Genomic DNA, 23,535 nt, shown 5'->3' with positions numbered 1-23,535 from the left:
TTGTAAAATCAGAGATAGTGACTTTGCTAACATCGACTATTACTTATTTACATGGCTGACATAATTTAAAACAACTGCGATGCTCTCTCTAACCGGAGGCCATGGCTAGTCAGATCAGCATTCAAAACTACAACCTGTTAATGGCTTAAGTTTGCTTAAATTGCATAGGCCTACATTACAAGAGTCCAGCCTTTAAAAATGTGTACATTTCAATCTGTATACGTCGGATAACCATAGGAGACTCAATAACTATGTGTACTGACAAAGTAGTGACAGCACATTTTATTTTAAGGCTACTTCATCATTACATTTTCCTCTTATTTTCCTCTTATATTTTCCTCGTATTGTTTTTGTATGTTAAATATTTCACTAGGTGTTATGGTAAACTCACTGCTAGTCATCAGTGAACTGAGGCAACACAACACAGCCCTTCCAACAGGAGGAACATCGGTGTATCAATGTGTGTCTGTCTATGAGTAATGAGGGGAAGTCATTTGATCCCTCTCACCCACTTCCTCTTACCCAGCAGGCACCACAGCAGGTAACCGGCTGTATCGGAGATAATTGTATCCAGATCTTCAAGGTGTCTTGTTTTTTATCTTCAAATCTGGTCCGTGCACTGATTCACAGAATGTCTACATGTGAGAGGAGAGAGAGAGAGAAAGAGAGAAAGAGAGAAAGAGAGAGATAAAGAGAGAAAGAGAGAAAGAGAGAAAGAGAGAGAGCGAGGTGAAGAGAAAGAGGGGGGGGGGGGCAATATCATTTATCTGGTGCATTGTGTTCAGTCAGTCAGCGCAAAGTGTTTAGATTACATCTCAAGCTCTGAGTTCTCTACAAAGTCAACTTATCTCATGTTGTAACATCTGACGGGGAGTTTCCCTTTCCTGTCTCCCTGGCGACGTAAATTCTGTAGTGATGGTCTCCAGGCTTTATCAGCTGTGTGGCAGAAGGCCTTTGCTAAGCCAGCTTGTCAGAGAGAGGAGACCCCGCCCATATATAGCAGAGGTGTGTGTGTGTGTGTGTGTGTGTGTGTGTGTGTGTGTGTGTGTGTGTGTGTGTGTGTGTGTGTGTGTGTGTGCTAGGCTTCTGATTCCACCACCAAACACTGTAAAAGATGAAAGGGGAAACAAAACAGCCGACAGACCAGACTCACACTAATGAGAAACAGATCACACGCTGCATTGCATGGCCAACGTGTCATTTTCCCCTGATAAACAAATCTGGCTCACTCTCTGCTTCACAGTGCAGGAGATTTGGGCTCCCAAGTGGCACAGTGGTCTAAGGCACTGCATCTAAGTGCTAGATGCGTCACTACAGACCCTGGTTCGATCCCAGCCGGTCGTGATTGGGAATCCCATAGGGCGGCACACAATTGGCCCAGCATCGTTTGGGCTGGGGAGGGTTTGGCCGGGTTAGGCCGTCATTGTAAATAAGAATTTGTTCTGGACTGACTTGCCTAGTTAAATAAAGGTTAAATAAAAAATACAAATTGTAGACTGATATCCTACCTACAGTAAGTGTCATTTTGAACACTATGAATGAAAGTGACCACGGCAATGTGGTTGAAGTAGTGAGCCGGTGCCGACCAACCGGCCTGGCCCCCTAAGTGTTTAGTAATGGAGTAGCCTACCATCCAGCAGCTGTACAATATGAACTAGTAAACAAGCCACTGGCACCTTTTACGTTTCACTTCAAGCGCTAGTCGTGACAGCACCAAATCTCTGACTGCTCAAATTATACTAATTATACTAACTGCTCAAATTAGTATGGCTAATGCATGTCACTGACTGTATATGAAAAAGTATGAAAATGTATGCTGGATAAGAGTGTCTTCTAAATGACTAAAATGAACATGTATACCCCATGCATTGAACATTGCCTCCACACCATCAAGACCCTCTGAACAATATTATGAAGTAAAATCAGTGCAAAAGCTTAGCCCTGAACACATGGGCTGGTTTCCAAGAGGAAGAATAAGGCTAGTCCTGGACTAAAAATAACTTTCAATGTAGATGTTCCAATGAAGCATGTTTTTTAGGTTCAAGTTTAATATGGCCCACAGAAGAGTGAAGGCAACAGCTGAAATTTGAGACAAATCTGACCTCTAGTGGTGACAAAAGGTTTTGGATCAACTCTGACCACTGCCCCAACCCCGCCTACTCTATCTACGAATGCCACACATCGACAGTCGGAAAACTCCCTAAAACGAAACAGTCAACACTTGGCTGCTTCTTGTCAAAATCTAACCACGGGAAACGTAGCTAGCAAGGAAAATATTAATTCGTTTACCATTCCTCTGTATGGATAAGTAATTTACCAGCTTTTTGAGCACAAAGTGTAATCTATAACTAAACATGGATTTCAACGTCAAAAGGTTAGCAGCAGACGCCGGTACTTTATTCAGTCGTGCGGTTCAAGTAAGTTTACACATTTGTTATTTTCTGAATTCAGATATTTTGCGGTCTTCACAATTTCGCTAGCTAACTAACAATGTTGAGAGCGAGGCATCAACTTCGGAAACTCCGCTGCTGTTTCAGGCCTGCGACTGCTGGCGATATGCTATTGCTAGGCTAGTTAGCTAGATAGTTTGGAATTTGTCATATTTGGCTAAAGATGTGTGTGTAATAATGTCAATACTTTAACAAGACTTACTTTATTTGATACACTTTAACAGCCAACTAACAAATACATGTTTTGTTTGACAAAGTTTAGAATAGTAAACTCAGCACATCCGCTCTAGCTTGGAACGGGAGTAAATGAAGCAGTGATTGGGTCAACTCTGGTCCAGGGCGTTACGTGCGGCTTGAGCCCTGCATCTTTCCGTTTATCCCTCCCTATGTGGTGTGTTTTGATTTTGTAAAGTATACTTGGTCACTGAGCAAAGTAAAGGTTTTTCTAGAGTGTGGACGTATTTTTCTCTGAATGCGCTGTCCATACTCTGTTCCATGTGCATGCCTCGGAGTATAGATCAGACGCGTGTGCATACTAGTCTGGCAGAAAACAAAGTGAAAGCGTTAGTCTTTTTAAAAACATACTGTATATATATTTATTTTTTTGTTGAGAAACGACAGTTTCCACGAAGAGAGAAGCTTATCACTCCAGCAACATTTTTACTTTGGTGTCTAACAAAAGTATATTGAAGCCAGTCACTAAACAAAATTGGGGGTTTTCGATGTTGGTTTCGATTATCTTTTCAACAATAACGTTAAATGCACTATGCATTATGTGGGATGACTGCTTTAGCAACATAGAATAAAACAATTAATAAAATGCCCATGATGGTAGTGACTTCCCATTACTGCTTATCAATTATTAACTTCAATAAAATATTTCAGTTGTCTAATACATTTGTTTTATTTGATGACTTGAATTCCAAGTCATGATCTCATCTCTCCTAGAGCCCCACAGTGGAGGTGTCATAATACCCATAAAACCTAGCGGTCAAACAGGGAAATGCTTCCAATCATTTTTTCTACATAAATTTTTCCCTGAGGGAATTTTAGAAACAATTAAAATAAGGGCTGTGTCCGGGAGGTCCGTGGGGCGACGCACACTTGTCACTCATCAATCTACACACAATACACAATACCCCATAATGTCAAAGCAAAAACAGATTTTTAGTAATGAAAAACTAAATGAAATCACAAATACATATGTATTCAGATCCTTTACTCAGTGTTGACGCACGTTTGGCAGCGATTACAGCCTCAAGTCTTCTTTGGTATGACGCTTCAAGCTTGGCACACCTGTATTTGGGGGTTTCTCCCATTCTTCTCTGCAGATTCTTTCAAGCTCTGTCGGGTTGGATGGGGAGCGTTGCTACACAGCTATTTCCAGGTCTCTCCTGAAATGTTTGATTGGTTCAAGTCTGGGCTCTGCTGCCACCACCGTGCTTCACCGTAGGGATGGTGCCAGGTTTCCTCCAGACGTGACGCTTGGCATTCAGGCCAAAGAGTTTAATCTTGGTTTCATTAGACCAGAGAATCTTGTTTCTCGTGGTCTGAGAGTCCTTTAGGTGCCTTTTGGCAAACTCCAAGCCAGTGGCCATGTGCCTTTTACTGAGGAGAGGCATCTGTCTGGCCACTCTACCATAAAGGCCTGATTGGTGGAGTGCTGCAGAGATGGTTATTCCAGCTCCACAGAGGAGCTCTGTCAGAGTGACCATTGGGTTCTTGGTCACCTCCCTGACTAAGGGCCTTATCCACCGATTCTCCCCCGATTGCTCAGATTGCTCTAGGATGAGTCTAGGTGGTTCCAAACTTCTTCCATGTAAGAATGATGGAGGACACTGTGTTCTTGGGGACCTTCAATGCTGCAGGAGGTACCCTTCCCCAGATCTGTGCCTTGACACAATCCTGTGTCGGACAATTCCTTCGACCTCATGATTTGGTTTTTGCTCTGACATGGCCTGTCAAGATGCAAAGGGTCAATTCAGATAGTCTGGGTAGCTATTTGGGTAACCGTTTAACTAACTATTTAGCAGTCTTATGGCTTGGGGGTAGAAGCTGTTCAGGGTCCTGTTGGTTCCAGACTTGGTTCATCAGTACCGCAAGAAGGCTTCAGTTGCACGTAACGTCCTGGATCAGAACTGTGATTGGGTTAGCTAGTCAGGCAATCTAAGCCAACTTGGAAGAGGTAAATAGACAGTGCCAAGTACTTATGTCAAATAAAAGCTTCACTTTCATTGAGCTACAGGTAGCCTAGTTTGACAACCATGACCTTTGTCAGTTTGTAGCCACTAGAGACTCACCCTTTCATTTAATCTTCAGTTTACAGAGGAAAAACTTGGGCAAGCTGAGAAGACTGAGTTGGATGCTCACCTGGAGAACCTTCTGTGCAGAGCAGAATGCACCAAGCAAAACACGGAAAGAATCATGAAGCAGACAGAGGTTCTACTACAACCAAACCCAAGTAAGACTGCACTCACTGATGTCAAATCAAATTATATTTGTCACATGCGTCGAGTACAACAGGTGCAGACTTGCCGTGAAATGCTTACTTAAGAACCCTTTCCCAACAATGCTAAGTTAAAAAGTAAGAAAGAAAAGATATTAACACAATAAAATGACAATAACGAGGCTATATACAAGGAGCACCGGTACCGAATCAATGTACAGGGTTACGAGGTAATGCTGCAGGTAGCCTAGTGGTTCGGGCGTTTGGCCTGTAACCGAAAGGTTGCTGGATCGAATCCAGAGCTGACAAAGTAAAAATATGGCATTCTGCCCCTGAACAAGGCAGTTAACCCACTGTTCCCTGGTAGGCTGTCATTGTAAATAAGAATTTGTTCTTAACTGAGTTGTCTAGTTAAATAAAGATTAAAATGTTTTAAAAAATGGAGGTAATATGTACATGCGGGTAGGGGTGAAAGTGACTAGGCAATCAGGATACGAGTGTGAGTGTGTGTATAGAGCAAGTCCAAGAATGTCAGTGCAAAAATAACATGAAAATAGTCCAGGTAGCCATTTGATTAACTTCAGCAGTCATATGGTTGCTGTGCGGTTCAGGAGCCTTTTGGTCCCAGACACGGCGCTCCGGTACCGTTTGCCATGCGATAGCAAAGAGAACAGTCTGACTTGGGTGCCTGGAGTCTTTGAAAATGTTTAGGGCCTCCTTCTGACATCGCCTGGTATAGATCTCCTGAATGGCAGCCCCAGTAATGTACTGGGCCGTACACACTACCCTCTGTAGCGCCTTGCGGTTGGATGCCAATCAGTTGCCATACCAAGCGGGGATGCAGCCAGCTTTCAATGGTGCAGCTGTAGAGCTTTTGAGGATCTGAGGGCCCATGCCAAATCTTCTCAGACTCATGAAGAGGAAGAGGCATTGTCGCAACCTCTTCATGACTGTGTTGATGTGTTTGGGCCATGATTGGTCCTTAGTGATGTGGACACAGAGGAACTTATAGCTTTCGCCCCGCTCCACTACAGCCGTGTCGATGTGAATGGGGCGTGCTCAGCCTTCCGTTTCCTGTCATCCACAATCAGCTCCTTTGTCTTGCTTACCTTGCGGGGAGAGGTTGTTGCCCTGGCACCACACTGCCAGGTCTCTGATCTCCTCCATGTAGACTGTCTCATTGTCATTGGTGAACAAGCCTACCACCATCGTGTTGTTGGCAAACTGTAACATCAGTATCCAATGTTAGGATTTTTCACATATGAACCAACCGGAATTGAATGTCCCCTAGTTAAGTACTTAGACACCAGTCAGGGTATATTGTCTAAATGACCCCGTAGCACTCACGTCAGTAGCCGTGAAGTGCTTTTGAAAGGCTGGTCATGGCTCACATCAACGACAACAAACTGTCATGGTCCAAACCCACCAAGACAGTTGTGAAGAGGGCATGGCAATACCTTTTCCCCCTCAGGAGACTGAAAAGATTTGGCATGGGTCCCTAGATCCTCAAAGTTCTACAGCGGCACCTTCGAGAGCATCCTGACCGGTTGCATCACCACCTGGTATGGCAACTGCTCGGCAACTGACATTAAGGCACTACAGAGGGTAAGTGCGTATGGCCCAGTACATCACTGGGGCCAAGCTTCCTGCCATCCAGGGCCTATATACTAGGAGGTGTAAGAGGAAGCATTAAAAAAAATGGCAAAGCCTCAAGTCACCCAACTCATAGACTGTTCTGACCAAAAGGCTCCTTAACAGCTTCTAACTGCAAGCCATAAGACTGCTGAACAATTAATAAAATGGCCACCCCCCCCCCCCAACCACCCCCCCATTAACTCTGCTGCTAGTCGCTGTTTGTTATCTATGCATAGTCACTTTACCCCGACTAACCAGTACCCCCGCACATTGACTCGGTACCTGTACCCCCTGTATATAGCCTCGTTATTTTGTTACTTTTCATAACATTTTCATCTTTAGTTTATTTAGTAACGTAACTTCATTTTTTGGTTCAGAGTTTGTAAGTAATAATTTCACGGTAAGGTCTGTCTGTATAAAATTTTATTTGAACCGATTTAAAAAAATAAAAAAAAAACACACAGAGGATATAATCTATGCAAATGATATAATATACGGATCATTTAGCACTTCAATGTGCTGTTTAGTCTTCAGATAGGAATGAATGGTGTCACGTGATCAATGGCTTTGTCCATTCATATACGGTCATTGATTCAGCCCCATAAAAAGTAACTGTTAAATGTCCTGAAATGGCATTCAAACGTTCTGAAGCATTAGATGTGGACGTTGTCATGATCCAGGAAGATGGCATGGTGTCTAATACTGTAGGTTCTATGTCTGTGTGTTGTCTTGGCTTCAGTCAGCTGTAGATTAGGACTGAGAAACAGGCCTAGATGTTCCACAAGTCTATTAGGTATGACAGTTCTATAGACACAGTGAGAGCCAAGGTATTCATGCACCTGCTGCTGCAGTAAAATTCAACTCTCGAGGGATTCAACTGAAGCACAGTTAGCCTACTCTGGATGTTAACAAAGCTGAAGAGATTAGGCGGTGCTGCTGTTTTACTTTAACATTATCATTTGTCTTTGAATACTAAGACAAAGGCTACTTTTTACCTACATGGAAGTAAAAATCTAGGCTAGTGTATCCTTTGACAGATTCCCATGAAACGGGTTGTAAGAAAAACGGTTGGTTTTTGGGCCTAGTTCCCCCTCAGTCAAGATGCAGTAACTGGTTAGCCACTTTCCCTTCATAGCCAATAGGCTACATTTTATCCAGCTTTTGTGCCACAATTGGACGATCATAATCCTTTACATTCTAAGCCTAGGCTACATAGGCAGCGTTTACACAGGCAGCCCAATTCTGATTTTAAAAAATTACAAATTGATTAAAATACCAATCAGATCTGAAAAATATCTGATGTGATTGGTCAAAAAGATCTGAATGGGCTGCCTGTGTAAATGCAGTCATATTGCCAATTCTTCAACGAACCACACCATGTGTACTTATGAGTATTGACTGTTAAACCACAGTTGGGTGTCTATGCGACTGCAAGCTCAGCTGTCGACCCTCTGAGTTTACACCATGGTGCTGCATAGCTCAGTCTGCTGCTAGGGCCACACACACACATCTTATCTCCAGGCACACTCACAACCAAAGCACGCCTACTTCTGCTTGCTGTTAAGCATAGTTATTATGATTGTACTCAGCAGCTAGTCCTATAGTTTCTGGTTTAGTAGATAAGCAGGTGGCTCCATCAAAGGTGGTTAGTTAGCCTAGTGCCAGAATTGACTTGTGTAGTCAGTGTACGGTCTTATGTAGGTCTGTGCTAGCTCAATTAGCCTACTATAAGGCTCTTTGAACCCCAGTAATGTTGTTGAAGATTTACTAGACTAGATCGCAGACTGGATTTTCCTGGATAGCCTATGTGATATCCCTGTTAACTGGCTCGGGTCATGCAGCACAAGGTTTCTCCTTAATCTTGTTTCCTCGTGACTCTCCTTTCACTCTAATTGAGTTTATCGTACAATTTTCAGATGTCAGAATAGAGGAATTTCTGTACGAGAAACTGGAGAAGAAAGTCCCCACGCGAATGAATAACCACGAGGTGCTTGGCCAGTCCATGATCGAGTCGGGGAGTGAGTTTGGCCCTGGAACGGCCTATGGTGAGTGAGTTGTACCTGGGGTGCATTAATAAGTGCAACTGAAAATCAAAACAGGCATTTCTTATTTGACATATGCTGGTAGTCTATTTTTTTAGGCTGCATATTTCATTCCACAAAGCTGTTCACCTCCCCTGTCAGATCTGTCAAGGGGAGTGAACAAAGGCCGATAGGAGGGAACACTGTCATAACCCCTCCCCCAGTTAACTCAATGTCATCTCTTAGAAATGGCACTGTTGACAACTGCTCATTCTTGTGTGTATGTACTGACATGTATGTGTAACTGGTAGATTTACACACACACACACACACACACTATGATTCCTTCGTATTATTGTTTCTTTTTTTTTTTTTTAAGTATACAGTACCAGTCAAGTGTTTGGACACCTACTCATTCCAGGTTTTTTTTAAATTCATTTAAAAAAAACTATTTTCTACATTGTAGAATAATAGTGAATACATCAATACTATGAAATAACACATGCAATCATGTAGTAACCAAGAAAGTGTTAAACATATCAAAATATTTTATATTTGAGATTCTAAAAAGTAGCCACCCTTTGCATTGATGACAGTTTTGCACACTTTTGCCGTTGTGTATGATAATGTTTTAAATGTATGTAAATTGTAAAGTATTTTTGTCTAATGTCTTTTTCGTTATGTGTCGGACGCCAGGAAGACTGGTATGTTAAATGGGGGAGTAGCATAGATTTGAAGTACAGTTTGGTTGCCTCTATAGTCAAACAATTTTGTAAGAATCGGAAATGAGCTAGGTTGAATTTGAGTTACCTTTTTCACCTGCTTTTTAAAAGAGAGGTTGGAATCAAGTATGATGTCAAGGTACTTAAAATCAGATACCACCTGCTTCTCCCCTGACTCATAGACATCTGGCTCAGTAGCATCCGTTGCCCTCTTTGTGAAGAACATGCAGACTGTTATGTCGATTACTTGTCACACGTGCGCTGCAAACATCTAACCTAATAGGCTACTTGCTCAGTGCGCAAACTCCATTACAGGTGCTCTACAGAAACGCCACTAGCCAAACACAACCTGGCTGGTGCACACACACACAAAATATCTGATTTTTCCCAGACCTCAAATGGTCCCCTGACGTGGTTTAAGCATTGTTGTAGACTTGGAACATCCAAATTGGGTTTTTCTATTAATTGTTTTGAGAGTGAAACCCTGATGAAACTAGGGTAAATCAGTCCTCCCCATTTCATTTTTTTTCCTATATTTGTTTTCAAACATTTTGAAATTCATTTAAGTCTCTTTTCTGTTACAGTAAATTGATCCAAATCAATGTAAAAACAAAAGGGCATGCTAGTTTAAAAGATTAGTCGTAATTAGCCTGGTTCTGTATGGAATGCAGGAACGTTATTGGACACAGGCCAGGCCATTATAAATGATTTTATTTAAAAAAACATTGATGTGACCTTATAATGTACTGGTGCCACCAACTGGGGGGGAAATGGTGTAGAACCCTGTATAGGCTATTCCTTATCAACAATGCAGTTGCTAAAATAAAAAGAGGAAGGGGCGTTTATGGATATTAATGTAGCCTGTGACTGAATCGATTTTATTGGACATATTTCACATCCATATAGAGTTGTCTCATTCAGCTGAGCACAACATTCACATTGGCCAGGTGCCAAGGAATTCCTATGTGTTATCATTGAATAAAAGCAAAGCTGAAATGTCCAGCGTCTGTGTCCTCCTGGACGTCTCTATAGTTAAACCTTTTATTTCTACTTCCCGGTTAAACCTTGTCTACTTCCTGTCCCTACAGGAAACGCACTTATTAAATGTGGCGAGACGGAGAAGCAGATTGGAGGAGCGGAGAGAGAGTTCATCCAGAGCTCAGCCATCAACTTCCTCACACCATTCAGGAACTTTCTAGAAGGAGATTTCAAAACCATCCTGGTGAGTATCAACGGGATGATTCATTCGTTCAGCGTCCCAAATGTCACCCTAATCCTTATGTAGTACAGAACTACTTTGGCCCATTCCCCATTCATTCCCCTGAGGGTCATGACCTTTTGGATTGAAACTAGGTGGTTGGAAGTAATTGAATCTAAAAGAGTCAAGGTCCCTTTTCTCTGCCAGTGCCCACCACGTGAAAGTAATTGGCCTAATAGATGTAATAGTCAGTCCAGTCATATTTGTGGCATGATGTTATGTTGCTGTTTCTCTGCGGGCCCTCATACACTCTAGTCTAGTTTCATAGTCATTACTCAATGTAATGACGAGCCGCAGACAGTCCTATTAACATCAACCTTTTTGATTCCAAATGTGATAATGCAGCTGATTTAACGGTAATCTGCCGTTGTTTGTTGTGTTGTGTGCAGAAAGAACGGAAGCTTTTGCAGGTGAAGCGTTTGGATCTGGACGCGGCAAAAACCAGGCTAAAGAAAGCCAGAGTTCCTGACGCTAGAGCAGTGGTGAGTGGGCTGTTTACTGTCCCTTTAGTTTCAAAATGCGCGCGTGCGCGCAAACACGCGTCTGAAGTGGGTGGTAATGTAGGACAGTGTTCATTTGTAGATAACTAAATTACTAAGAAGAACAACAAAAAACCTTGTAGAGGGAGACATTGTCGGACGGGTGAAAGTTATCTGGGCGTAGTCTGTTAAGTCTCCAGACACAAGTCACTAGACTGACCTACAACGCTGTGGCCTTGGTTACACAACATTGGCTGAATCGTTCCCCCTCCCTGACCAACACACATGGCTCGTTATGAGAAGGGCCAGTTCCTCATTTCAATTTCTCTGGAGCTCCTCTCTCTCGCTCTTCCACCATCCTATTTTCCTGTAGCACTCCTCCTCCGAACTCCCATTCTACTCCGTCCTTTCCTCTGTGTACGTCTTCTCTTTCTAGCTACATGTTCAGTCTCCTGCACGTCACATGGGTGGCTGAAGGTTGGTTGCCTTTTCATTCATGTGAATGCATGGCCTGTGTCATTGAAGCTATAGTGGAATAGTTTCTAGGCTAATGCTAACTAGCCTCTCCCCGGCCAGGTACATGCACATGCTAATTCAGGGATCATCAACTAGATTCAGCCGCGGCCCCATTTATTTTCTTGAGCGGATGGTCAGGGGGGCCGGAACATAATTACAAATCATTTGTAGACTGCAAATGAACCGCGTGAAGCCCAAACAAATATATTCGACTGAAACACAATAATTTCGAACTTACCTTACATTTTGTATATGATCACATATCTCCATTATGCGTGGGAATATTTTGGAATCCTGCTCTAATAATTTACTTACAGCACTTAACCTATTATACAAGAGAACTGGATGTCACATACTGTACTACATAACCGCCTGAAACAGGCGTATTCCACTATAGTATCTAAGGTCAAAGGCCGATGTAAAGTGGTGATCCCTCATCAGATGGGGACTGTGTAGGTTGGCCATCTCTTGTGGTCCCACCCTTCATTATCTAGCTAGCACTAGACCTTAGCTGTGGCCTGGGTTCCCCTGTAAGCCATGTTGTTACCAGTCTGACTGATATGATCGGATGTATCATCATGACTGACTGACTGACCATGTCCTTCAGAGGATTGAGCTGTTGACTGTTATAACAGGCACAGCAAATGACCAAACCATGAAGGGGGACGTTGTGAAACACGTAGCAGTGATGGTTAAAAAGCATATCCTCGTTCTGGGATTGAAACAACAGCAAAGTGGTCAGTCACCCCACCAATGTGTTGGTAAAAAGATGAGGGATGGGGCTGGAGAAATGTAACCAATGCTGTACGAATCCCAGATTGCCTCTTAAGGGAACCAGCGAAACTAGTTACATTTAGCTTAGCTGTGTATCTTTACTCCTACTGTACTGTAGGAGGCCCCAGTCAATTTGTTGGTACAGCCGTCTGCTGTTTCCCTGAAGGATGTTGACAACAGCAAGAGAAGGCCGCTTGGCGTTTGTTGAGAAACTGTCATGTGGTTGTAGTGCAGCTTGTGTATTAGTCTGTGGATCTGTGAATACTAGTAAACTGACATGCACTATCGTGTGTTGTAGTCAGACAGTTGTACTGTAAAAACACACACACACACACACACACACACTATCAGGATAGTAGGCTGTGTTGTGTTGGCTGTGGTGTTGCAGCAGCTGTAGCTCTAATAGAATGACTCAGCGCAGTGTGAAACTGTGACAAACAAACAGATGTGACCATAGGAAGTGACCGAGGTGAGTAGAATGTTCAGCAGCCATGTTGGAACTGAGGACCGGAACACCTCCTGCTGGCGTCATGGTTAGCAGCTGTTTGTGTGTGTCTTGTGCTCTGTCTCTGTCTGTCTCTTATCTCCCTTTTGCTCTTTCCGTATCTCTCTCGACTCTGATCTTTCTCTCGCTCACTCTGTCTCTCTCTCCCATCTTCTCTTTCCGTATCTCTACTCTCGGTCTCCTTCTCTCTCTGCCATGTCACTCTGTATCTCTATCTCCCATCTTCTCTTTCCATATCTCTACTCTCGTTCTCCTTCTCTCTCTGCCATCTCGCGCTGTCTCTATCTCCCATCTTCTCTTTCCGTATCTCCACTCTGTCTCCTCTCTCTGCCATCTCGCGCTGTCTCTCTATCTCCCATCTTCTCTTTCCGTATCTCCACTCTGTCTCCTCTCTCTGCCATCTCGCGCTGTCTCTCTATCTCCCATCTTCTCTTTCCGTATCTCCACTCTGTCTCCTCTCTCTGCCATCTCGCGCTGTCTCTCTATCTCCCATCTTCTCTTTCCGTATCTCTACTCTGTCTCCTCTCTCTGCCATCTCGCGCTGTCTCTCTATCTCCCATCTTCTCTTTCCGTATCTCTACTCTGTCTTCTCTCTCTGCCATCTCGCGCTGTCTCTCTATCTCCCATCTTCTCTTTCCGTATCTCTACTCTGTCTCCTCTCTCTGCCATCTCGCGCTGTCTCTCTATCTCCCATCTTCTCTTTCCGTATCTCTACTCTGTCTTCTCTCTCTGCCATCTCGCGCTGTCTCTCTATCTCCCATCTTCTCTTTCCGTATCTCTACTCTGTCTTCTCTCTCTGCCATCTCGCGCTGTCTCTCTATCTCCCATCTTCTCTTTCCGTATCTCTACTCTGTCTTCTCTCTCTGCCATCTCGCGCTGTCTCTCTATCTCCCATCTTCTCTTTCCGTATCTCTACTCTGTCTTCTCTCTCTGCCATCTCGCGCTGTCTCTCTATCTCCCATCTTCTCTTTCCGTATCTCTACTCTGTCTCCTCTCTCTGCCATCTCGCGCTGTCTCTCTATCTCCCATCTTCTCTTTCCGTATCTCTACTCTGTCTTCTCTCTCTGCCATCTCGCGCTGTCTCTCTGGAATAATAGTGTAAAGCTGGAAGGAACAGAGGTGTCCAACACCATTGTTAATGTCACAGTGGCCATCAGTCAATGTTTATGGGTCTTTTTCTTCTGCATGCAACTACTAGAGTCAAATGAGTCAGAAGAATATGCCATTGTCCTCACTCTGCCTGATAACTCCTGTTCCTGAACCACAGAGCACACAGCCTAATGAAAAACAAAGGTGGTCCTGATTTCTCTTAGGGTTGAAACAAATGCCCTGAAATGTTCACAAATGTTCACAAACGGGTTCATTATGCACAATAAATTGCTTCAAAACATACCTACAGTTGAAGTCGGAAGTTTACATACACTTAGGTTGGAGTCATTAAAACTTGTTTTTCAACCACTCCACAATTGTCTTGATACAAACTATAGTTTTGGCAAGTCGGTTAGGACATCTACTTTGTGCATGACAAAAGTAATTTTTCCAACAATTGTTTACAGACAGATTATTTCACTGTATCACAATTCCAGTGGGTCAGAAGTTTACATACACTAAGTTGACTGTGCCTTTAAACAGCTTGGAAAAAGACAGATAATGATGTCATGGCTTTAGAAGCTTCTGATAGGCTAATTGACATCATTTGAGTCAATTGGAAGTGTACCTGTGGATGTATTTCAAGGCCTACCTTCAAACTCAGTACCTCTGCTTGACATTATGGGAAAATCAAAACAAATCAGCCAAGACCTCAGAAAAAACATTGTAGACCTCCACAAGTCTGGTTCATCCTTGGGAGCAATTTCCAAACGACTGACGGTACCACGTTCATCTGCAAAAACAAATGTATGCAAGTATAAACACCATGGGATTACGCAGTCGTCATACCGCTCAGGAAGGAGACTCGTTGTGTCTCCTAGAGATGAACGTAGAACAACAGCAAAGGACCTTGTGAAGATGCTGGAGGAAACGGGTACAAAAGTATCTATATCCACAGTAAAACGAGTCCTATATCAACATAACCTGAAAGGCCACTCAGCAAGGAAGAAGTCACCGCTCCAAAACCGCCATAAAAAAGCCAGACTACGGTTTGCAACTGTACATGGGGACAAATACTGTACATTCTGGAGAAATTGTCCTCTGGTATGATGAAACAAAATTAGAACTGTTTGGCCATAATGACCATGATTATGCTTGGAGGAAAAAGGTAGGCTTGCAAGCCGAAGAACACCATCCCAACCGTGAAGCACGGTGATGGCAGCATCATGTTGTGGGGGTGCTTTGTTGCAGGAGGGACTGATGCACTGACTGATGCTCTTCACAAAATAGATGGCATCATGAGGAGGAAAATTATGTGGATATATTGAAGCAACATCTAAAGACATCAGTCAGGAAGTTAAAGCTTGGTCACAAATGGGTCTTCTAAATGGACAATGGCCCCAAGCATACTTCCAAAGTTTTGGCAAAATGGCTTAACTTCTTATGGCTGGGGGCAGTATTGAGTAGCTTGGATGAATAAGGTGCCCAGAGTAAACTACCTGCTACTCAGTCCCAGAAGCTAAGATATGCGTAGTATTAGTATATTTGGATAGGAAACACTGACGTTTCTAAAACTGTTTGTTTGATGTCTGTGAGTATACCAGAACTCATATGGCAGGCAAAAACCTGAGAAAAAATCCAATCCCGAAGTGGGAAATCTGAGGTTTGTAGGTTTTCAACTCATTGCCTATCAAAGATAGTGGGATATTGTTGACTTCTAGTGGAAGCCAGTCTTTAGAACCTTGTTTGATGCTTCTACTGTGAAGTGGGGCGAATGAGAGGGGAATGAGTCAGAGGTCTGCCAGAGAGCCACGAGCTGGCCACACTCGTTCACATGAGAGCGAGCTCTTGTTCCATTGCATTTCTACAGACAAAGTAATTCTCCGGTTGGAACATTATTGAAGACTTATGTTAAAAACATCCTAAAGATTGATTCTATACATCGTTTGCCATGTTTCTACGGACTGTAACGGAACTTTGACTTTGTCTGCTCCTAGTGATCGCGCGTCATGAATTTGGATTTGTGAACTGAACGCGCTAACAAAAGGAGGTATTTGGACAAATGATGGACATTATTGAACAAAACAAACATTTATTGTGGAACTGGGATTCCTGGTAGTGGCGGATATCTGTTGGTGTTGTTTTGGTCTCTGAGAGCCGTGCTCAGATTATAGCATGGTGTGAAATCTGACACAGCGGTTGCATTAAGGAGAAGTGTATCTATAATTCCGTGCATAATAGTTGTATCTTTTATCAATGTTTATTATGAATATTTCTGTAAATTGATGTGGCTCTCTGCAAAATCACCGGATGTTTTGGAACTACTGAACGTAACACGCCAATGTAAACAGATTTTTTTTATATAAATATGAACCTTATCAAACAAAACATGTATTGTGTAACATTAAGTCCTATGAGTGTCATCTGATGAAGATCATCAAAGGTTAATGATTCATTTGATCTATATTTCTGCTTTTTGTGACTGTTTTTCTGTGACTTGGCTCTGACCTAACATAATCGTTTGGTTTGCTTTCGCTGTAAAGCCTTTTTGAAATCAGACACTGTGGTGGGATTAACAAGAAGTGTATCTTTAAAATGGTGTAAAATTATTGTATGTTTAAGGAATGTTAATTATGGGATTTCTGTTGTTATGAATTTGGCACCCTGCACTTTCATTGGCTGTTGTCATATCGATCTCAGCCCAAAGAGGTTTTCAAGGACAACAAAGTCAAGGTATTGGAGTGGCAATCACAAAGCCCTGACCTCAATTCTACAGAAAATTTGTGGGCAGAACTGAAAAAGCGTGTGTGAGCAAGGAGGCCTACAAACCTGACTCCGTTGCACCAGCTCTGTCAGGAGTAATTGGCCAAAATTCACCCAATATATTGTGGGAAGGCTACCCGAAACGTTTGACCCAAGTTAAACAATTTAAAGGCAATGCTACCAAATACTAATTGAGTGTACAGTCGTGGCCAAAAGTTTTGAATGACACAAATATTAATTTTCGCAAAGTTTACTGCTTCAGTGTCTTTAGATATTTTTGTCAGATGTTACTATGGAATACTGAAGTATAATTATAAGCATTTCACAAGTGTAAAATGCTTTTATTGACAATTACATGAAGTTGATGCAAGGAGTCAATATTTGCAGTGTTGACCCTTCTTTTTCAAGACCTCTGCAATCCGACCTGGCATGCTGTCAATTAACTTCTGGGCCACATCCCGACTCATGGCAGCCCATTCTTACATCATCAATGGTTGGAGTTTGTCAGAATTTGTGGGGTTTTGTTTGTCTACCCGCTTCTTGAGGATTGACCACAAGTTCAATGGGATTAAGGTCTGGGGAGTTTCCTGGCCATGGACCCAAAGTATCAATGTTTTGTTCCCCGAGCCACTTTATCACTTTTGCCTTATGGTAAGGTGCTCCATCATGCTGAAAATGGCATTGTTCGTCACCAAACTGTTCCTGGATGTTTGGAAGAAGTTGCTTTCGGGGGATGTGTTGGTACCATTCCTTATTCATGGCTGTGTTCTTAGGCAAAATTGTGAGTGAGCCCACTCCCTTGGCTGAGAAGCAACCCCAGACATGAATGGTCTCAGGATGCTTTACTGTTGGCATGACACAGGACTGATGGTAGCGTTCACCTTGTCTTCTCCGGACAAGCTTTTTTTCAGATGCCCCAAACAATCGGGAAAGGGGATTCATCAGAGAATGACTTTACCCCAGTCCTCAGCAGTCCAATCCCTGTACCTTTTGCAGAATATCAGTCTGTCCCTAATGTTTTTTTTCCTGGAGAGAAGTGGCTTCTTTGCTGCCCTTCTTGACACCAGACCATCATCCAAAAGTCTTCGCCTCAATGTACGTGCATGTGCCTGCTGCCATTCCTGAGCAAGCTCTGTACTGGTGGTGCCCCGATCCCGCAGCTGAATCAACTTTAGGAGACGGTCCTGGCGCTTGCTGGACTATCTTGGGCACCCTGAAGCCTTCTTCACAACAATTGAACCGCTCTCCTTGAAGTACTTGATGATCCGATAAATGGTTGATTTAGGTGCAATCTTACTGGCAGCAATATCCTTGCCTGTGAAGCCCTTTTTGCGCAAAGCAATGATGACGGCACGTGTTTTCCTTGCAGGTAACCATGGCTGACAGAGGAAGAACAATGATTCCAAGCACCACCCTCCTTTTGAAGCTTCCAGTCTGTTATTCGAACTCAATCAGCATGACAGAGTGATCTCCAGCCTTGTCCTCGAGAGAATCACTGACATGATGTCAGTTGGTCCATTTGTGGCAGGGCTGAAATGAGGTGGGGGGGGGGGGGGGGGGTTCAGTTCATTTGCATGGCAAAGAGACTTTGCAATTAATCTGATCACTCTTCAGAACATTCTGGAGTATATATATACAAATTGCCATCATACAAACTGAGGCAGCAGACTTTGTGAATATTAATATTTGTGTCATTCTCAAAACTTTTGGCCACGACTGTATGTAAACTTCTGACCCACTAGGAATGTGATGAAATAAATAAAAGCTGAAATAAATCATTCTCTCTACTATTTTTGACATTTCACATTCTTAAAATAAAGTGGTGATCCTAACTGACCTAAGGCAGGGAATTTTTACTTGGATTCAATGTGTGTGAAACTGAGTTTAAATGTATTTGGCTAAGGTGTATGTTAACTTCTGACTTCAACTGTATATTAAGCTGGTTTACCATATTTTCATCCCTGAAAAGTGTTGTTTCTGTGATGACTGTATGTTGTGTTCCCCACCAGGCAGAGCAGGACCTAAGGATGACCCAGAGTGAGTTTGATCGACAGGCTGAGATCACCAGGCTGCTCCTGGAGGGGGTCAGCAGCACCCATGTACGTACCCTGACCTCTGACCCCACGACTCGCATGACCTCGATCAGCGCTTGTCTGAAATGGCCCCCTATTGCCTTTTTTTATAGTGCACTACTTTTGACCAGATCCTAGTGGAATAGGGTGCCCTGCCTGTCCCTACCCACCACAACCCTCCATGACGCCAGCATGACCTAGACTCTGTCTAACCCAAAGGGTCTATTACTGTACCAGCGTGCATCTTTGGTTTAATTCATAAATACCTGTTTGTAGAGGAGTTTTCCTGTTAGTAGACATGCCTCTCTTTCTCCCCTTATCCCCAATCCTTCTACTATCTTTACAATAGGCACACCACCTCCGCTGTCTGACTGACTTTGTGGAGGCCCAGACTACATACTATGCCCAGTCTTACCAGTACATGGTTGACCTCCAGAAGCAACTGGGGAGGTATGTTTACCTACTCTGACAACTCACCTCCATCTAAGCGTGTGAGGCTTATTCTACTACAGTTTTGTTGGCACAGCATGACATCTATTTGTAAAGTGTGAGGATCTGCTCTTAAATGTGGTTAGCCTTCCTTTCTTTTTTTTCTTTTTTTTTACCAGTGGTGGTCTTCTCTCCCCAGCTTCCCGTCTACGTTCTCCTCCAACAACAACCAGTCGTCTAGTTCCGGTGGGGCCAGTATCTCAGTACCCACCATCCCCTTGTCTGCCTCCATGCTCAGCCCCTCTCCCGGCCTGGGCTTGTCAGGCTTCCATGAGCTCCGGAACTCCAGCGGCAGCCGTAAAGCCCGTGTTCTCTATGACTACGATGCTGCTGGCAGCAGTGAACTCTCCCTGCTCGCTGATGAGGTAACATGGGACTGGGGTTGAGCACTTCTCAAAGCTTTAATGGGCTCTGGTTTTGGGCATGCCTTTCCGTCTCTGTTTTTTCTTGCCCGCTCTTTGCCTTTTAGCTTTCTCTTTCCCCATCTTTCCTTCCCACCGTATCTCTTCATCTTTTTCTTTCTCTTTCCCTCTTGTTTGTTCCGACAGCAACATCTGAGGTTCTTGCAGATGAGATTTGTTTATTGCATGACTGAGAAGGGGTGTGTAATGTCTTGTTTACTTCCAGGTCATCATGGTGAGCAGTGTCCCAGGCATGGACTCTGATTGGCTGATGGGTGAGCGGGGTACCCAGAAGGGTAAAGTGCCCATCACCTATCTGGAGCTGTTGAACTGATCAGAGCGGAGTGATGCCTGTATGTGGAGAGACTCAAGAGAGTCCAGACGGCTGGGCCCGTATTCATAATGCATCTCAGAGTAGGTCCTAGGATCAGTTTTACAGTTTAGATTATAACTATATGGACAGGCGGGATCTGATTACCTGATCCTAGTTCAGCAGTCATACTCTGAGACGCTTTGTTGATACAGGCACCAGGATCCAGAGGAAAGCAACAAGCAAGCCCAGTGTAGTAGAGCAAGGTTTCCCTATTTATACTGTCTACCACGGGATATGGTCTGCTCCATGCTAATTCTGTCAATTCATCAGGAGAATTGTAAGTCGATGGAAAACAGTGACAATGACATTGTGAATTGAAATTCGTCAAAAGAATTGGATGGATTGAATTGGAACTGACCCTATCCCTGCCGTGCCATGTATGCAACTATGTTTATACAAGCCGCTTCAATGTTTTTCGCTCAATGCAATGTTAATTCAATATGTGCCAGACTTTCTCCACAACCTTCCATTTGTACAACCAAACCTTTTGTTTAAAATACAATTCAGATGTTGATCTAAAAGTGCTTTTTGATGTGATTTTTTTTTCTTTTTCTACTCACTGCCAATTATAGTCCAGTTTGTAATATGGTTGAAATGCTAGACATGTCTTTTTTTTGTATTGTCAACAAGACAAAAAAGCACTTTAATTTGCATAGGACGACTTAAAAATAAACCAATCTTAACTTTTAAGTATTATTTTGTAGATCATAATCAGGGGCGGCAGGTAGCCTAGTGGTTAGAACGTTGGGCCAGTAACCCGAAAGGTTGCTAGATCGAATCCCAGAGCTGACAAGGTAAAAATCTGTCGTTCTGCCCTTGAACAAGGCAGTTAACCCACTGTTCCTAGGCCATCATTGTAAATAAGAATTTGTTCTTAACTGACTTGCCTAGTTAAATAAAGGTTAAATAAAAATAAATATTAGCTACTTGTTGCCTTTTGACAATTGCACAGTGCCTTTTGGTTAACCATGACAACGGTCCAGGAAAATTCCATTAGATTAGAATGCAGTGGGTAAGGTCTTACTGTAAGTTACATTAAGGATTGTCTGGCACGGCTAGAGACATGTGCCTCTGATTTACGTTCTCAATCTGACGGAGGTGTCTGGAGAGATGTGGGTTAAACATTAGTTAACCATGTTAAGACCCTGTTTATATATATATATATATGCCATAACTGTAGCTACCCAGTAAAGTATTTGTTAATAAGAAATCATTTCAAATAATCTTTCTTAATATTGACTCCTAATCTATATTTTATTTACATTGTCTAAGAATTAGGGACCAACATTTTCACCGTCGGCAACATCATTTTTAGGAAAGCATATTTTGACTTTAGGTAAGCCTTTTTATTTCATTCAGTAGTAGCAACTCTCAAGCAGCTTCAGGTATTCTCTTACTGCTTCTGATTTGATTATACAATATGGTTAAATAGTCAGTTTTAAAATGGGCTGTCCTCAGTGCTCAGCGGTGTGTGGCTAGGCTTTATGTTTACTTTGATGGGCAACAGTGCCTTAATGGAAAGCAAGAGGTGGTCTTCATTTTTTCAGTACTAACATGTAGTGTGTAACCAAGCAGACCCCCCCCCCCACCCCATGCGAGCACACACACCAATGGAGGCTGCTGAGGGGAGAATGACTCTTAATAATGGCCGGAAAGGAGCAAATGGAATGGCATCAAACACACAGAAACCATGCGTTTGATACGATTCCGCTCCAGCTATCACCACAAACCCGTCCTCCCCAATTAAGGTGCCACCAACCCCAAACACACTAGTTCATTGGGGGGGTTAAATTATATAATGGCTTATTGCTGCTCTTTTTTTAAAAACTGTAATCATAGAATTGTAAAGAACGTATGCAGTTTAGTATTAAAGTAATAACGTATTGCTTGACCGTCTCTTGTTTTTCTTCATATTAACATGCAGTATGTCACAGTCATTTATTCCTTTTTGTAACCACTAGAGGACAGGCTTGTGACTGCTCTGTGAGGACCAGGAGTCAATCCCAATTGTGATCCTCATGTCCTCTCCTTGCCTCTTCAAAACGCACTGGAGGAGAAGGTTAGAGGTTCCTCCCCTCAAGCCTTCTCTGATGCTCTTGGAGAAGGAAGCGAGGAGATGGGACACGGAGTCAAGGAAATTCAAATGAGACTCATAACAAAACTGTCAAGAACTTGTTCTCCATGGATATTCATTAGCATTCTGCACAACTTATTACAAAGCATCCAACTGGACACAAAATAAATAGGGACAAATTATCCTCTGTCCCAGTGGCAGAAAGGCTTCTGAATGTTTACATCTACAAGTGGGAACAGCAGGTTGGACTATGGCTAACATTGTAGTTTATATAGTGTTCTGTTGTGTACAGATTAAACATTGATCGCTCATGAATTGTACTTTTTCTACCTGTATTTATTGTCCATATGTCCTTAGTCTATCTTCGATTGTGTTATGTATGCACAGAGCTGCAACCAAATGTCTATCCCCATGGGGAAATGTATCTGAATTTAAGATTATATGCATCGTTAGGCACCTATTAAACCCCATGGTTGAAGTAAACACTATTGTACACTAGTAGGCCTTTTCTCTTTGGTTGCAATCCACCAGCCTGTGATTGAGGTCAGAGGAGAGGGTTAAGAGGAAGTGGAGCTCAGAAACCTTCCAGTGCTGCTGCCTGTTACTCATGCTCACATGACTGGGGCAGAGGCCCAGAGCAGTTCCTTCCCAAAAACATGAGCGTGTAACCATGTAATGCAAACCAGGGCCCCACGCACACAGCTTCCGCCATTCTGCAATTTCCCAAATGCATCGCAGCACTAAGATCAGGGATCATCAACTAGACTGAACAAAAATATAAACACAAATGTAAGGTGTTGGTCCCATGTTTCACGAGCTTAAATAAAGATCCCATACATTTTCCTTATGTACCAAAAGCTTATTTTTCTCATTTTGTGCACAAATTTGTTTACATCCCTGTTAGTGAGCATTTCTCCTTTGCCAAAATGATCTACCTGACAGGTGTGGCTTATCAATAAGTTGACTAAACAGCATGATCATTACACAGGTGCACTATGTGCTGGGGACAATAAAAGGCCACTCAAATGTGCAGTTTTGTCACACAACACAATGCCACATGTTTTGAGGGAGCGTGCCATTGGCATGCTGACTGCAGGAATGTCCACCAGAGTTGATGCCAGAGAATTTAATGTTAATTTCTCTACCATAAGCCACCTCCAATGTCATTTTAGAGAATTTGGCAGTACACCCAAAGGGTATCACATGTAACCACGCCCGCCCAGAACCTCCACATCCGGCTTCTTCACCTGCGGGATTGTCTGAGACCAGCCACCCAGACAGCTGATAAAACTGTGTGTTGGCACAACCGAAGAATTTCTGCACAAACAGTCAGGAACCGTCTTAGGGGAAGCTCATCTGTGTGCTCGTTGTCATCACCAGGGTCTTGACCTGGATTAATCCCTTTTTTCAGGACCCTGTCTTTCAAAGATATTTCGTAAAAATCAAAATAACTTCACAGATCTTCATT

The 23,535-nt window shown here is 43.0% G+C and overlaps 1 protein-coding gene across 1 annotated transcript; it reads left to right on the top strand.

Annotated features, from left to right (window-relative positions):
* Window positions 1-2,159: 2,159 nt before the first annotated feature.
* On the top strand, window positions 2,160-21,884 carry sh3glb1a (SH3-domain GRB2-like endophilin B1a). Its single transcript, XM_021620488.2, has 9 exons — window positions 2,160-2,417; window positions 4,770-4,911; window positions 8,448-8,576; window positions 10,363-10,496; window positions 10,922-11,014; window positions 18,668-18,757; window positions 19,080-19,180; window positions 19,359-19,584; window positions 19,847-21,884. Exons 1-9 carry the CDS (start codon window positions 2,355-2,357, stop codon window positions 19,952-19,954), a joined length of 1,086 nt encoding a protein of 361 aa, XP_021476163.1. The 5' UTR covers window positions 2,160-2,354; the 3' UTR covers window positions 19,955-21,884.
* Window positions 21,885-23,535: the final 1,651 nt, after the last annotated feature.

This window comes from Oncorhynchus mykiss, chromosome 11, assembly GCF_013265735.2.
Source record: "Oncorhynchus mykiss isolate Arlee chromosome 11, USDA_OmykA_1.1, whole genome shotgun sequence".
NCBI classification, from domain to species: Eukaryota; Metazoa; Chordata; class Actinopteri; order Salmoniformes; family Salmonidae; genus Oncorhynchus; species Oncorhynchus mykiss.
This window is presented reverse-complemented; position numbering and strand designations above follow the sequence as displayed.